At 40.4% G+C, this 17501-nt stretch overlaps 1 protein-coding gene across 1 annotated transcript in view; it reads left to right on the plus strand.

Moving 5' to 3' along the window:
- The window catches only part of LOC134081818 (uncharacterized), an 83729-nt gene that overhangs the window by 2613 nt on the left and 63615 nt on the right, over nt 1–17501 (plus strand). The window contains 3 exon segments of the mRNA XM_062537587.1: nt 5883–7462; nt 13380–14199; nt 16470–16474. Coding sequence (XP_062393571.1) covers nt 5883–7462; nt 13380–14199; nt 16470–16474 — 2405 coding nt within the window.

The following is a 17501-nucleotide window of genomic DNA, read 5'->3' on the forward strand; positions in this document are numbered from 1 at the left end:
AACGCAGATTAATCGATGACCTTTGACCCGGAGTCATTCTAGTCAGTAACCATTAGACCGTAAAATGGGGAGACGAATGTGCTGCATGGATCATTGATTGGCACATTGACTTTAAAAAAAAACGGCCTGACGGTGTTAACCCTTTAGGCGCCAAAGTCGCCACATTGCGACATCACGCATTACTGAATAAAACAGCGGTTTTCTCCGAGTAGAGTGCTAAATCTCATATATACTCCCCACCACTAGTTGGCAGACATCCCATACTTCGACCCGAGAGCACAATGACGTCATGTTTCAATGCAAAATGTTCGAGGAAATCCCACTCAAACTTGTTGATGAGAAACCGGAGATAGTTAGCCACGGAGCTAGTTAGCTGAAGCGGTATTACTGGATTTAGCACGATTTTAAACGAGATGACAAGCAAAAAGTTTACATGTACTGACGTGATAGGTCTCCTTTTCGCTGATTCTGAGTCTGAAGGAGATAATCTGACTTTGGGAGATGACGGTCGGTCGTTTAGCAAGCCTGATAGCCACTTGTAATTTACTAGGCAAAGACAACCTGTGGAGATGCTGGGCAAAGCGAGGAAAATGCTCAAACACAAACACAGACACACACACATACACACACGACCCTTTGCCCAACATAGATGAGAGTATTCATGGATGTGTTAGACGTGCAGGAGTGGTGAGAATAGCGCAGGGACCATGTGTTAGTGTTCACTCGTTCTAAGCTTCCATTACGGCCACAGTGCCTCCATGCGCGGCAGTGTTTACTAAGCACAGCACACACACGAGTTCATCTCTGCTCCCAGCTCTAGTGCTGATCACATGGGAGACGTGGGCAAAGTGTTTCGCTGATTCTGAAGGAGAATATTTGACTTTGGGAGATGACGGTCGGTCGTTTAGCAAGCCTGATGGCCACGTTGCGTCTTTGCCTAGTATCTAAAGACGCAGCGTGGAGATGCTTGGCCAAGCGAGGAAAATGCACAAGCACAAGCACAGACACACACACACACACACACACGCACACGACCCTTTGCCCAACAGAGATGAGAGGATTCATGGATGTGTTAGACGTGGCAGGAGTGTTGAGAATAGCGCAGGGACCCGCGTTAGTGTTCACTCGTTTTACCACGCCGGCGACAGTGCCTCCATGCGCGGCAGTGTTTACGAAGCATAACACACACGAGTTCATCTCCGCTCCCAGCTCTAATGGTGATCACAGGGGGAGACATGGGCGTGTTTCGCCGATTCTGATTCTGAAGGAGAATATCTGACTTTGGGAGATGACGGTCGGTCGTTTAGGAAGCCTGATAGCCACGTTGCGCAACGTGGAGATGCTAGGCAACGCGAGGCAAATGCACAAGCACAAACACAGACAGACGCACAAACACACACCCACACCCACACACGACCTTTTGCCCAACATAGATGAGAGTATTCATGGATGTTAGACGTGGCAGGAGTGGTGAGAATAGCGCAGGGACCAGCGTTAGTGTTCACTCGTTTTACCACGCCGGTCACAGTGCCTCCGTGCCCGGCAGTGTTTACTAAAGCACAACACACACACGAGTTCATCTCTGCTCCCAGATTTACAACCCGTTGCTAAATGTAAGCAGAGGCAGAGCCACTCGCGGTCGCGGTGTCAATTCATGGTTTCATCAGGTCCCTTTCCACAGGTGTATAAAATCAAGCACTGATTATCAATGCAGACTGCATGGTGCTTGATTACTACACCTGTGGAAAGGGACCTGATGAAACCCATGAATAGGAGAGGTGGGCGTGGGAGAGGCTTGATGTGTATGTGTAAGTGTAAGTGATGTGTAGGAACAAATTTGAAATCATTCTGTCTTTTTTTCCCACTTTGCCTATAATGATGACTCTGTCGAGAGGGGCCAGCCAGGTTATGATAGGCTGTTCAAGGTGCGCCCAATCATTGACCTGTTTTACTGCTTACATGAGTTTTGCAGTTTGGCAATAGTTCTAAGGGCACCTCAATATTGCTCTTATTGTTTCTGTGCTTTACTTTGCAATTACATGTTGCACACTCTATACTACAAATGTTTATGTGGATAGATGGGCACTGATTAGGCCTCTGCAGCTAAAAAAGTTACTGTTATTATTATTATCATATTATAATGATTATAATGATTATAATGATAATAATAGTGAAGAAGAGAAGAAAAAAGAAAATAAAAATGTCCTCCAATAGATGGGGTGGTGGTGGAGAGAGAGAGAGAGAAAAGACTTCTTTTTCCGTTTTTGTGTTTGAGTGTTGTGGTATAGTAATAGTTCTAGTTTACCACTGTTGGCTTACAATTTACTTTTTCCTGTTCATTTCATATGTGGACAGCATAACAAATAGATTGAGAGGTTGAATTTGATTAAATAAGTTCAACTCTCTTTCAAAATATCAGGTATTTCCTGAAAATGACAAAAATCCAATATGGCCGCCACCCTATGACGTCATAATATGCAAATTAGATGAGCAAATTTATTCTCAACATAAACTTTAGGTTATTCCTAACATTTGTCTCATTTACACTTTTTCTCCATCTCTAACCACTTTCCAGCCAGAGCATTCTGAAATTTAGATATCAAAATCTAGTATTTTTCCAAATAAAACCCGGCGCCCAAAGGGTTAAAAAGAAAGCGTTGATGAAAACAAAGTCCTCTGCCATGTCTGCAGCACAGAATTTGCATATCACCGGAGTTTGTCAACACTTCAGTACCACATTACTGCAAAGATATAGTGTTGACATTGCGATTTTGCGATTACATTTTATATGCGATTAATTTAGATTAATTAATCACAGAGTATGTCATTAATTAGATTAAAAATGTTAATCGATTGACAGCCCTACATTTTATATGCGATTAATTTAGATTAATTAATCACAAAGTATGTTATTAATTAGATTAGAAATTTTAATCGATTGACAGCCCTAATTAAAATGCATAATTCTGATTTTTGAGAAACATTAAAAGCACAAGTGTGTGCACAGAGGGCCGGCCCGCTGCTTAGGCAGTAAAGGCAAATGCTAAGGGCGCCCACATCCAGGGGGCGCCAGAGCGGCGCACTCAAAAGCATATGTGTGTGTGTGTGTGTGTGTGTGTGTGTGTGTGTGTGTGTGTGTGTGTGTGTGTGGACATTTAGCGTACGTGGGCCATCCAGTCCTTGTTGGGGACTACCGAAAAGGAGAAGAAAAGTGGATGGCCGGGACTGTTACAGCACAAGGCGGTCCGGTGTCGTACCAAGTCAATGTTGGACCAGCACAACAGTGGAAACGGCATGCAGACCAGATGGTGGCCTGTCACCCCAACATCGTCCAGTCTACTACTGACATACAACCTACACCCATCACTATCAGTCCGCCAACTCGGCCCACATCAGGTGGAAATTTGGAGACTGCTTTCCCAGTTACTGAGTTTACCACATCACCATCAGAGCAGTCAGACATCACATACACTGACACCTCTACAACTACGCCACAGCAGACACAAAACAGATACCCTTGCCGGAACCGTAAACCACCAGACAAACTGACTCTTTAAACAAGGTGTGAATGATCTGTTCAACTCTTCAGTGAGTGAGTGTTGTCTCAAGAAAAGGGCAGAATAATCCCTTGACACGCTCAAGGGGACGGGGCAGTCTACCCCTAACCTTAGATATGTTTTTTTTGTGTGTGTGTGTGTGTGTGGGTATCTGTAAAAAAAAATAAAAAAAGAATTTAACTTGGTTACACATGACATGTTATGTAAATACTGTGTTAAGGTGGGCACTAGGTTGGTACTATTATGTGTTGCTCACTGCTTTGAACAGGGCAAGTTGTGAAGATGAATAAGGGGGGAGGAGTTGTGATGTATTGGTAATAGCCTACTATGGTTTATCACACCACACCAGTAGGGGACGCTGTGCTACCCGAGATTGTATTGTTGTGCATGAGTTCATTAAACCAGTGTGGAATTGTACTAAAGTGTGGACAGTCGTCATTCCAAGAGTTCAGCACACTGCGGTTAGTTTATTGATAGATTAGAACTTTAGGCAAGTCATTACACTTTGGAATAAAGAACAGTACACAATCTCTGCACTAGTTTACTTGTCACTGTTAGCTCAATAGGCAAGGAGTTAGGACTTGCATCCAACAGCCTACCTGGGTTTGATTCCCGAGCGTGATAGTTTATCCTCCTCTTATTAGAGTTTATCCACCTCTGAAATATCAGAGATAGAGTTTCTCCCCCTTTTTAAAAGTTTACTCAACAACTGCCAATGTTAACATGACACAATCACACTGTGTTATCTACATTCACAATATGTACACTCTTCAACATTCTAGGAACCACTTAATACTTGGTATTGTTATAAACATTGAAGTATAACCTCCACTTTACCTCAGTCCAAAACCGCATGGCACTGTCCACTTTACGGGGGTCACATAATTAATAGTTTACCCAACTTTTACTTTACCACTACAGCACATCATGTAAATGATTCTCAATGAAGCAATGATACAAGAGTTCATAAACATTCAACACATTTAGATTTTCTGGGATGTATGATTTCATGATGGGGTAATCTTCTTCTGATCTGGTCTTGGTCACTACATTACCCATAAGTGGCTTTGTATTAAACACTTGGAAGGAAACATTGCAGAAAATATGACACTCTGATCACATCAGGAAATATCACCAACATTTTTAGAATCCAAAGACCAAGACCTCATGTAATATCTTGAACTGGTGGCAGAGCAGGATTGCAATACTGTGGGATACTGTGCAGTATTGAAAAGTAAACATGGCAACTTTCTTTGTTCAGTAGCCTCATTCACCTGCATTTTTACACCTCCACATCACTCACCTGCCCTCCTGTGGGGGTGGTAATTACCCATCTGCCCTCCTTTGTGGTGTGTTAATTACCCACCTACCCTCTTTTCTGGAGAGTTAGTTACCCATCTGCCCTCCTTTGAGGAGTGCTAATTACCCCACTTACCCTCCTTTGTTCAGTGTATGAAAGTGCTTATATGGCCACGCCCACTTGATGCTCTATCATTCTAATTTACATCATAAAGGCTCCTGTCACTGATTGGATGAACCCGGTGGGCCAGAGAGAAGAGGCAGCATATAAACACCACCTAGTGGAGTCAGAATTCTGAACTCACCTGCTCAAAGGTAGGCACTGGGACAATCTCAACACATACACTAGATCTGTGTTCAACTACTACTATATTATATTACTTTATTGCTAGTTGTCCATTATTCAATCTTTAAATTGTAATGGTAAGTTTCAAATGTGATTCAAATGTAATAATTGGCTTGATTTGTTTCACAGCACAGAACTAGAGTCTGAAATGTCAGCATTTACTGGACCAACACTGCTGCCTGTGCCAGTGAAGGAGATAAAAGAAGAAGAGTTTGATGATTTCCTTCAAGAGTATCTGTCTACAGTTCAGAAGGAAAACCCTGGACCGGATCATGTGTGCAAGACTGAAACAAACATGTCAGACATCATGGACATTAAAGAGGAGGAAGAGGCTGATGTAAGAGGGCATGGTCAGAAAGACTATTCTCCTACTGGTAAGATACTCATTAGTGTTTTGGCTACTGGAATTATTGAAGCAAAATCAAACATAATAATAATAATAATGTGTTTAAAAAAGATTTATTGTCTTTCTTTAGCAAATCATCAAGAAATCAACACAGATAAGATGAGATGTGCTGGGGAGATGGAAGGTCATTATAGTAAACATGGAAAGAGCTTTCATAAGAGGAATCACCTGAAGTCACACCAGACCATCCACACAGGAGAAAAGCCATATCAGTGCACTACATGTGGGAAGAGTTTCAAGACAAAGGTGAAGGTCACCATCCATCAGCGCACACATACTGGAGAAAAGCCATATCAGTGCACTGACTGCGGAAAGGGTTTTAGTCAAATGAGCAGTCTCAAGGCACACCAGAGTATCCATACAGGGAAAAAGCCATATCAGTGCACTGCATGTGGGAAAAGTTTCAGGACTAAGAGAGAGGTGACCATCCATCAGCGCACACATACAGGAGAAAAACCATATCAGTGCACTGACTGTGGGAAGGGTTTTAGTCAAATGAGCGGTCTCAAGAAACACCAGAGGATTCATACTGGAGAAAAGCCATATCAGTGCACTACATGTGGGAAGAGTTTCAGGACTAAGATAGAGGTCACCTTACATCAGCACACACATACAGGAGAAAAACCATATCAGTGCACTACATGTGGGAAGAGTTTCAATACTAAGAGAGAGGTCACCATCCATCAGCGCACACATACTGGAGAAAAGCCATATCAGTGCACTGACTGTGGAAAGGTTTTTAGTCAAACATCTAGCCTCAAGACACACCGGACCATCCACGCAGGAGATAAGCCATATCAGTGCACTGACTGTGGAAACACTTTTAGTCGTAGATCTCACCTCAAGACACACCAGAGGATCCATACTGGTGAAAAGCCATATCAGTGCACTACATGTGGGAAGAGATTCAGGGAGAGCGGTTCTCTTACTAAACATCAGCGCACACATACAGGAGAAAAGCCATATCAGTGCACTGACTGCGGAAAGGGTTTCAGTCAAATGAGCAGTCTCAAGACACACCAGATGACCCACACAGGAGAAAAGCCATATCAGTGCACTGACTGCGGAAAGAGTTTTAGTCAAATGAGCAGTCTCAAGGCACACGAGAGTATCCATACAGGAAAAAAGCCATATCAGCGCACTACATGTGGGAAAAGTTTCAGGACTAAGATAGAGGTCACCTTACATCAGCACACACATACAGAAGAAAAGCCATATCAGTGCACTACATGTGGGAAGAGTTTCAAGACTAAGAGAGAGGTCACCATCCATCAGCGCACACATACTGGAGAAAAACCATATCAGTGCACTGACTGCGGAAAGGGTTTTAGTCAAATGAGCAGTCTCAAGGCACACCAGAGTATCCATACAGGACAAAAGCCATATCGGTGCATTACATGTTGGAAAAGTTTCAGGACTAAGAGAGAGGTGACCATCCATCAGCGCACACATACAGGAGAAAAACCATATCAGTGCACTGACTGTGGGAAGGGTTTTAGTCAAATGAGCAATCTCAAGACACACCAGAGTATCCACACTAGAGAAAAGCCATATCAGTGCACTACATGTGGGAAAAGTTTCAGGACTAAGATAGAGGTCACCTTCCATCAGCACACACATACAGGAGAAAAGCCATATCAGTGCACTGACTGTGGAAAGGGTTTTACTCAAATGAGCAGTCTCAAGAGACACCAGAGTATCCATACAGGAAAAAAGCCATATCAGTGCACTGACTGTGGAAAGGCTTTTACTTTAATGAGCAGTCTCAAGAGACACCAGAGTATCCATACAGGGAAAAAGCCATATCAGTGCAAAACATGTGGGAAAGGTTTCAGGACTAAGACAGAGGTCACTGTCCATCAGCGCACACATACAAAAGATAAGCCATATCAGTGCACTGACTGTGGAAAGGGTTTTACTTTAATGAGCTATCTCAAGAAACACAAGATGATCCATAGATTTTAGGACCCATCAGAATGACACATTAAATGATGAATTGACTAAAAGGTTTGCAGATGTATAACAGTTCAGGGTTTACTGATGAGTCACAGTTCAGGGTTTACTGATGAGTCACAGTTCAGGGTTTGCTGCATGAATCAGATCTCAGGATTTACCAGAGGGCACACGTATGCAATTAAGAGAAACTCACCATTTGATCTTAAAATTAAAATTATATTTTTTTCTAGAATTCATCAGAAATGATTGGAAAATCATAATGTTTTTGCTGTTGAACAATAAACTGAATGAACGCAAAATCAGAAGATAAATGACAGCAGACATCCTGGAATAAACTACAACGCTCATGTCAGATTAACTTTCATCATGAAAGTTGCTTTGATAATAACTGAGTTTACCATTGTATATTAATGTCCTGAATACGTTCAACACTGCATGCATGTCCATGACAAGGTATCTCACCATGTTTTTTTTTTTTTTAATAAACTTTGTTTTATCTGAAATGGCATTTTGCATAAAAACATTTTTTAAAAGCGATTACTCACAAGATATCAGTCACATACAAACACAAAATAGCAATTTTGGTGTTTTCAGTGTGGAAGAAATTAATATATTTCTACATCACAAACTGCAAAAGAACTATAATAGAGTGGTTTTATCATTCATTTTAAAATAAATGTACCCTTACAAAGGGTTTATGAATGCTTTGTAAGGAGCTCATTAATGACAAGAACACTTTTGTAATCAGTGGCAGTCGGTCTGCATCCTTAGAGGTAACTTGATCCATGTCCCCATGACGACCATCAAATGTGTAAACTATGATCAGGAACTTCCTTCCCCTAATTTCACAGTTAGATTTGAATCTAACCAAATGTTCTCCTATTTTTTTGTTCTTCTTTTTTAGGGAGGGGGGGGGGGGCATTAACCCTATGAGCCCGACGGACGCAAAGTGCGTCAAAAAACGCACACATTTTCTTTGTTACATTGCTCCGCTATTATTAGTCACAGCGAGATGAAACTTATATTGCAGGAAAGAGCAGAACCGGGGCTTTCCAACGATACTAGACACTTGTCTGTACGATCAAGTATGAAAATAAAATAAAATAATGAAGTTAAATCAAAGTATATCATGTTTACAGTCTATATTGCTCTGCGTTCACCGGCGCATCCAGAACTCTCGCTTGAATTACTCGCGGACCACGCATCGCACAGACATGACACGCATATCAAATGAAAGAGGAGAAGCAGAGCTCTGCATTGATACCAGATACATCGATCATTTCGTATTATAAAATCAGACGAAGTTACAAACAAATAATAATGTCATATAACTTTGGCTACCTTTACTCTCGTTTGATTTCCTCGTGAAATCGCGATCAAAAAGATTTGGCACGCATGTCAGATGAAAGAGGAGAGCTAGAGCTATCCACAGATACCAAATACAACCTTCTAGGCCATAAAACAGACGAAGTGACAGCAAAATAATAACTTCATTTAGCTCCACTTACCTCGTGTTTTTGTGTGGCATAATAGTATGTTCATAATCCAATGTTATCATGTGTTTCTCTATGGCAAGTCACGTTCATAACACGGTTTTGAGATCCTAGCAAACTCCTGTATGGTATCCAATTCAAGACTCATATTGCATCCAAATTTGTTTGACAAATAAACACTTTTTGCCTTTACTTTGTTCATTGCAATGCAGTAAAACAAATATTATAGAGAATCATCATCTGTGCACGTCATGTGTGCTACCGCAAACAAGTCATGTCAGATCAGCTAGTGTCACAAATATGGAGTGCAAAAAGTGCCAAAAATTCATTTTTTCATCACTAAATAAAAATTGCCATTTATTTCTGGAAGGCACACACCACATATTTCTGTAAATTGCTCAGCCCCAAAGTATACCTCCACCATGGTTCTTATATTGCCATTTTCAGGACAGTCAGGCCTACACAACCATGCAAGTTTCGTCGAGATGTGAGCTTGCTGTGGTGAGATACACGTCAAAATGTAAGAATTTGTATAGTACGCTTTTCAAATTTTTATTATTTAAAAATCTAAATCAAATCAATGCAAGTATTTATACATGATATTGTGGCAGATCTGGATAGCCTAGACTGTGCTGAAAAAAACAATATGTAGCATGTGTGAATGGTACTTACAATGACCAGGATAAATGCTTCTAACTAGAGGTAGTGAAAATGCCCTTAAAACAGCTTAGGGCTCATAGGGTTAATTTTGATTGGCTGAATCGCGTTCGATACCGATGTATATAGAATGATAAACACACACCTTGACCGTATTTCATTCTATAGTAATGCGCTAGCACAAAACTAGCAGTGGCTGTGTCTCGTTGTTGCATGGCAACCATTTATATGGAGGGAATATATTTCTTGGTGGAAGAATGATTATCTATGAATACATTGCTACTTTTTCGTTGCAGTGCCTTTGTTTAATGAAATCTTGCTAGATCGACGTGGTAACCGTTTTAGAAAAGCAATAAGCCACTCGAGTCCGTGCTTAATATTGTATAATCGAACAGCTATGGGTCGTGCTTAACAACGCCCCTTTGCTGTTCGATTATACAGTATAACACATGGCTTCTCAGGGCTTATTGCTTAAGTCACAGTTCAGGGTTTACTAGAGGACACATGCACACAGTTAAGAGCCTGATCTTAAAAAAAATACGTATTTTCTAGAATTCATCACAAATGATTGGAAAATCATAATCTTTTTGCTGTTGAACAATAAACTGAATGAAAGCAAAATCAGGAGATAAATGACACCAGACATTCTGGATAAAACTACAACTCCCATATCAGATTAACTTTCATCATGAAATATGCTTTGATAATAACTGAGATTATAAGTTATTGTATCATTTTTAATTAATGTTTCGAATATGTACACAATATGAACACAGCATGACCATCTCAATGACAAAGTATCTCACCATGTTTTTTTTTTTTTTTTTTTAAATAAATCTTTGTTTTATCTGAAATGTACGGAGCCCTTGAAGGCTCGAAGCAATATTTTTTGGGAAGGAAGAAAACGTGCGCTCAACTTTGCGAAATCGAGCTCTCGTTTTACTAAATTGTGCACTTGTTTAAGTAGAGCGTGCTCTCGTTTCATTACATTGTGCGCCTGTTTTCCTTAAACGTGCACTCACAGTACTATAACTGCATCGTGGTCTCGCTAATCTAAAATGTCCACTCCTTTCAGTTTTTCTTAAAATGGGCGCACGATTAGATAAAAACGTGAGCATGATTTGTATAAAACGTGCCCGAGCGTGATAGTTCCCGAGCGTGATAGTTTATCCACCTCATATTAGAGTTTATCCACCTCTGAAATATCAGAGATACGCTGTGTCCGAAACGGAAGGCAGCTGCCTACTGCCTCACATCCTTCACTGCCTAGCGAGTGAGTTGCCGTAGAAGGCAACAAGGTAGCAGCTAAAAACTCTGTTTCGGACAGCCTAGCAAGATATCAACATAGAACACCGTTGCTATGTTACCGACAGCTGTGCCAGAGAGGCTGTGCTTTAGGTGCGTTAGCGTAAATCGCTATTAGCATGCTAGTCATAGCAAATTAATTGCCACTGATGTGTAATGACCGGGCAATTTCTGGAAATGCTTTAAAAACCTTACCAGCCAACGCGGTTAACTTGTTAAGACCCCGGGGATGGTGTTGAGGAGGAGAGGAGTCGAAATTTGAAGTATAAACATGCTTTAGACGTGTAAACAGACCTATCGTGATTTTTGCAAGCTAAATACAAGGAGGTGAATGGAAGCATTTTACCGTTCACTGACATCATAGTTAAATAGAATTTTTGGACGTTGAAGGCAGCATGAAGGATACATCTATGCTGCCTTCAAAACTGGGCAAAACGAAGGTATCTTAGAAGGCAGCGTTTTTGTTTCTGACGTGACACAATGCCTTGCTCCCCTGTAAGATATCTTAGAAGGCAGCATTTTTGCCCGTTTCGGACACGGCCATAGAGTTTCTTCCCCTTTTTAAATGTTTATTCAACAACTGCAACTTTAAACATTACACAATCACACTGTATTCTCTACATTAACAATATGTACACTCATAAACATTCTAGGAACCACTTAATAATTATAATTAATGATTAATACTTGGTATTGTTAAATATGGTATTAAATTGTTAAATTGGTATAAACATTGAAGTTTCACCTCCACTTTACCTCAAAAGTCCAATACCGCATGGCTCTGTCCACTTTACCGAGGTCACAGAATTCATAGTTTACCCACCTTTTATTGTACCACTACACCACTGCATGTAAATGATTCTCAATGAAGCAATGATACAACAGTTCATAAACATTCAACACATTTGGATTTTCTGGGATGTATGATTTCATGATGGGGTAATCTTCTTCTGATCTGGTCTTCACCACATTACCCATAAGTGGCTTTGTATTAAATGCTTGGAAGGAAACACTGCAGAAAATATGACACTCTACACTGATCACAACAAGAAATATCACCAACATTTAGAATCCAAAAATCAACAACCAGAAAACACAGTCCAGATATCAGAGTATCAGGTAAGGCCATGAGACCAAGACCTCATATAATACCTTGACTTGATTACAGAGCAGGATTGCAATACTGTGGGATACTGTGCAATATTGAAAAGTAATTACAGCAGCTCTCTTTGTTCAGTACCATACCCCCACCCTGTGTTAATGACCAATCTGTCCTCTTTTGAGGAGTGTTAATTACCCATCTGCCCTCCTTTGTGGTGTACTATTTACCCCACTTACCCTCCTTTGTTCAGTGTCTGATAGTGCTTATATGGCCATGCCCACTTGATGCCCTATCATTCTAATTTACATCACAAAGGTTCCTGTCACTGATTGGATGAACCCAGTGGGCCAGAAAGAAGAGGCAGTATATAAACACCTGGAGTTGGATTTCTGAACTCACCTGCTCAAAGGTAGGCACTGGGACAATCTCAACACATACACTAGATCTGTGTTCAACTACTACGATATTATATTACTTTATTGCTAGTTGTCTGTTATTCAATCTTTAAATTGTAATGGTAAGTTTCAAATGTGATTCAAATGTAATAATTGGCTGGATTTGTTTCACAGCACAGAACTAGAGTCTGAAATGTCAGGATTTACTGGACCTACTCTAATGCCTGTGCCAGTGAAGGAGATAAAAGAAGAAGAGTTTGATGATTTCCTTCAAGAGTATCTGTCTACAGTTCAGAAGGACAACCCTGGACCAGATCATGTGTGCAAGACTGAAACAAACATGTCAGACATCATGGACATTAAAGAGGAGGAAGAGGCTGATGTAAGAGAGCATGGTCAGAACGACTCTTCTCCTACTGGTAAGATACTCATTAGTGTTTTGGCTACTGGAACTACTGGAACTATTGAAGCAAAAAGCAAACATGAATTACATTACTGCTACTATTACTACAAATAATAATAATACTTATACTACTACTAATAATAAGAATAATAATAGTATGTGTTTGAAAATGTTTTCTCGTCCTTTTGCAAATCATCAAGAACTCAACACAGATGGGATGATATGTGCTGGGGAAATGGAACATCATCGTCATGAATGTGGAAAGAGCTTTCGAAAAAGGAATTACCTGAAGGAACGCCAGACTATCCACACAGGAGAAAAGCCGTATCAGTGCAGTGTATGTGGGAAAAGTTTCAGCGAGAGTTTGGGTCTCTCCGTGCATCAGTTGGCACATAATGGAGAAAAGCTCTACCCATGTCCCCAGTGTAGAAAGACTTTCACTAGGATGGATCATCTTGAGTCTCACCAAAGGACCCATACTGGAGAAAAGCCATATCAGTGCACTGACTGTGGAAAGACTTTTAGTCAAACAAGTAGCCTCAAGACACACCAGAGGATCCATACTGGGGAAAAGCCATATCAGTGTACTACATGTGGGAAGAGATTCAGTGAGAGCGGTAATCTCATTAAACATCAGCTTACACATACAGGAGAAAAGCCATATCAGTGCACTGACTGCGGAAAGGGTTTTAGTCAAATGGGCAATCTCAAGGCACACCAGAATATCCACACAGGAGAAAAGCCATATCAGTGCACTGACTGCGGAAAGGGTTTTAGTGAAATGGGCAGTCTCAAGAAACACCAGCTTGTCCACACAGGAGAAAAGCATTATCCGTGCACTGACTGTATAAAGGTTTTTAGACGAATGAGCCATCTCAGAAGACACCAGAGTATCCACACAGGAGAAAAGCCATATCAGTGCACTGACTGTGGAAAGGCTTTTGGACATATGAGCAATCTCAAGAAACACCAGACTGTCCATACAGGAGAAAAGCCATATCACTGCACTGACTGCGGAAAGGGTTTTAGGACTAAGAAAGAGGTCACCAGCCATCAGCACACACATACAGGAGAAAAACCATATCAGTGCACTGACTGTGGGAAGGGTTTTATTCAAAAGAGCAGTCTCAAGAGACACCAGAGTATCCATACTGGGGAAAAGCCATATCAGTGCACTACATGTGGGAAAAGTTTCAAGACTAAGACAGAGGTCACTGTCCATCAGCGCACACATACAGGAGAAAAGCCATATCAGTGCACTGACTGTGGAAAGAGTTTTAGTCAAATTAGCAATCTCAAGAGACACCAGATGATCCATAAATCTTAAGGCCCATCAGAACATGCACACTAGAGTGACACATTAGAAATGCTGAATTGACTAAAGGGTTTACTGATGAATCACAGTTCAGGATTTACCAGACGGCACACGTCTGCAATTAACCCTCTAACCGCCCGGGTTTTTTTGTATTTTTGCATAAAAAATTCAAAAGGCCATGGCTTGAAAGTGGTCAGAGATAAAGTCCTACTGTAAATGTGAAAATCATTGAGTATGAACTAAAGTTTATAAAGGGAGTACATTTACTCATCTAATTTGCATATTATGACGTCACAGATTGGCAATAGCGTCAAATTATGCACATTTCAGTAAATACTGATTGTTGAACACATTTGAGCAGTTTTACTTTGATTTTTGTAATTTCTCCGACATAACAAACAAACAGGACCACAGCCACATGTAAACCAACAATAGTAAACTATTAGTATTACCACAATCCCTATGTTACTATATAATAAAGTAGCCTGGTCAAATCAGTTCCTATTGCGGATGACTTTGTAGTTCTTCAGAGCCCTATTTTTACTAGACCTGCTGTCTGTACCATGTCAATTACAGACACTATCATCATGATTATCACTGGCACCAAGCAAACCATGCTTATTTGAACCCTTTGGTCAACATTGCTGCAGGTAAACATTGGCGTACACACGCAAAGACCCACCTCCATTCACAGACGCATCTTGACTGTCACTGCCAATGAACGACCGATCATAATCTCCAAAAGGCAGATATCCTCCTTCAGAATCAGAGTAGGTGAATGGCAGACCCAAGACTTCATAACACACGACTTTGTTTTTTAACATTTGCCGTTTTTCTGCTTCAATTTGTGCATAGCGATCGCGCATTTCACTTCCGCGTTATAAACAGGAAATGTGTCTTTTTTTTTTTGTTTCTCGCAAGTAATACAGGCACTTCCTGAAAACTTTTTTACTCGAATTTGGGCTTGAATCGAAGCTCTGGATGTCTGCCAACTAGTGGTGGAGAGTACAAAGGCGATTTGTCACCCTACTCGGATCTACCGTCCGTTTTAATCAGTGATGTTGCTTGTCGCCGTATGGCGCCTTGGGCGGTTAGAGGGTTAAGAGAGGCTCACCATCTGATCCTAAATAAAAAATACATTTTTTCTAGAATTCATCAGAAATTATTGGAAAATCATAATCTTTTTTGCTGTTGAACAATATACTGAATGAAAGCAACATCTGGAGATAAATGACACCAGACATCCTTGATAAAACTACAACTCTCATCTCAGATTAACTTTGAGCATGAAATATGCTTTGATAATAACTGAGTATAGAAATGTTATAATTAATGTTATCATTGTATGTTCAACACTGCATGGCCATCTTCAAGACAAGGTATCTCACCATGTTTTTCTTAAATAAATCTTTCTTTTATCTGAAATGGCTTCTTCAGTCAAACACTTTTTTAAGCAATTACTCACAAGATATCACTCACATACAAACAAAAAATAGCAATTTGGTGTTTTCAGTATGAAAGGAATGTGAAATAACTATATAAATAACAATACAATAATACTAAAAGGAAATATACAGTGCAGTGGATGTTATTTTCTTCATTAATGTTTTTACTGTGTTAATGGACTGAAGATGGGAATAGGATTCGGTTTTTGGGTTCAGATTCGGCAGAATCGTAACCATTGGATTCAGTATTCGGCCGAACCCCAATAATCTGGATTTGGTGCATCCCTACTTACAAGTAAAGATAGCACAATTACACTGAAAATAGCCTTGTTTTCAAAGGGTTTAACATGCATACAAACGAGCAATTTTGTGTAAACAAAATAATTGTTCTATTATTAACACAAAACCTGTCCCTGAGTGCTTTGACATTGCTGCCCTTTCATACTTCCACACTTTCTCCAAAGCAGTCTACAGAATGAGGAATATCATCCAAGCTGCAGTTCAGAGCAAACCAGGGGCCCGTTGCACAAAAGCAGAATTAAGATATCCGGGATAAGTTACTGAGCTGCGATCACTGAATCCAAAACATGAGCATACCGGCTTAATTGGTTGCACAAAGACCAATCCAGGATGAGCAGACACGGATTCATCAAGCCAGGTGTAAGTTATCCGGTGTATGTGCGCGTTCTCGTTTCTCCCCCAATAACTCGCGGTTGGAATAAAAAAGACGCGAAAAATAGCGTCTTGCACACAAAGTAAACAACCGCTTTTGATATAGACTAACAACGAGGTAAGGTTTTACTTTTTTGGATGGGGGATCATGATTATTTCTGTTACATAGCGGGAGTAGGTGTGGCAGATCAACTGAATGCAAATTTACGTATGCACCCACGTGTGTGAGAGCTTCCTTGTCTCGGCACGCAACGTCATTAGGAAGCGCTTTGCCACCGCAAAGATGCACAAAGTATCTTAATTTGTCTTAAAAGCCGAATTAGTTCAAAACACCTTCGAAAAATATCCCCTCCACTTCCAATCAACTACTACAGCAGCCTATTCATCAAACATCTGTCTAAAAAGAAGCAAACAACGAGTAGGCTATGTTATTAATTATAAGGCCACCATAATTTAAATGACATCCATATGGTATTAGGCAGACATTCTGCTGTGTTTTGCGAGTAAATGCATGTTGCAAATAATATATAAATGGAATCTACAGCTCTTAAAAAAAAATCACGTGGAGGTCTCATTTGAATGACAGCTAGCTGAACCAATCAGATTATGTAATTACCATTAGAATCAACTTATCTTGGCTGTGAGCCTGGTCAGGAGCAGGCTAGCTCCACAGAATAAATCGCCATGGTAACTTATACCATAACATATCCTGCTGCCCCCTATCCCGCTTTTGTGCAACTGGATCACGGATAAATTGAGCCAGGATAACCAAGATATCCCGGGTTAATCCCTTATCCTAGTTTTGTGCAATAGGCCCCTGATGTTGGAATTACTATTGCATCAGTCAATACTATTACAAGAGGACTTAATGCCAAACAAAGACATTCAGTTGCACTGTTGGTCAAATACAGCTCTGTGTTGAAAGAGAACTCCAGAGCACATTTCTTTCAGTTGATTTGTAATATAGCAATCAATACATGTATTTTAGTCATATACATTTGTTGTATGTTTTTAATATAGCAATCAAGAAATGTAGTTTAGTCATACTGATAAATACATTTGTTGTGTGTTGGTCTACAACATCCTAGTGCTCTCCTGTATCCATGTGAGCTCAGAAAATGGACTCCAATTGGTTGTGTTGATATGCTGC

Source organism: Sardina pilchardus, chromosome 1, assembly GCF_963854185.1.
Source record: "Sardina pilchardus chromosome 1, fSarPil1.1, whole genome shotgun sequence".
NCBI lineage: Eukaryota > Metazoa > Chordata > Actinopteri > Clupeiformes > Clupeidae > Sardina > Sardina pilchardus.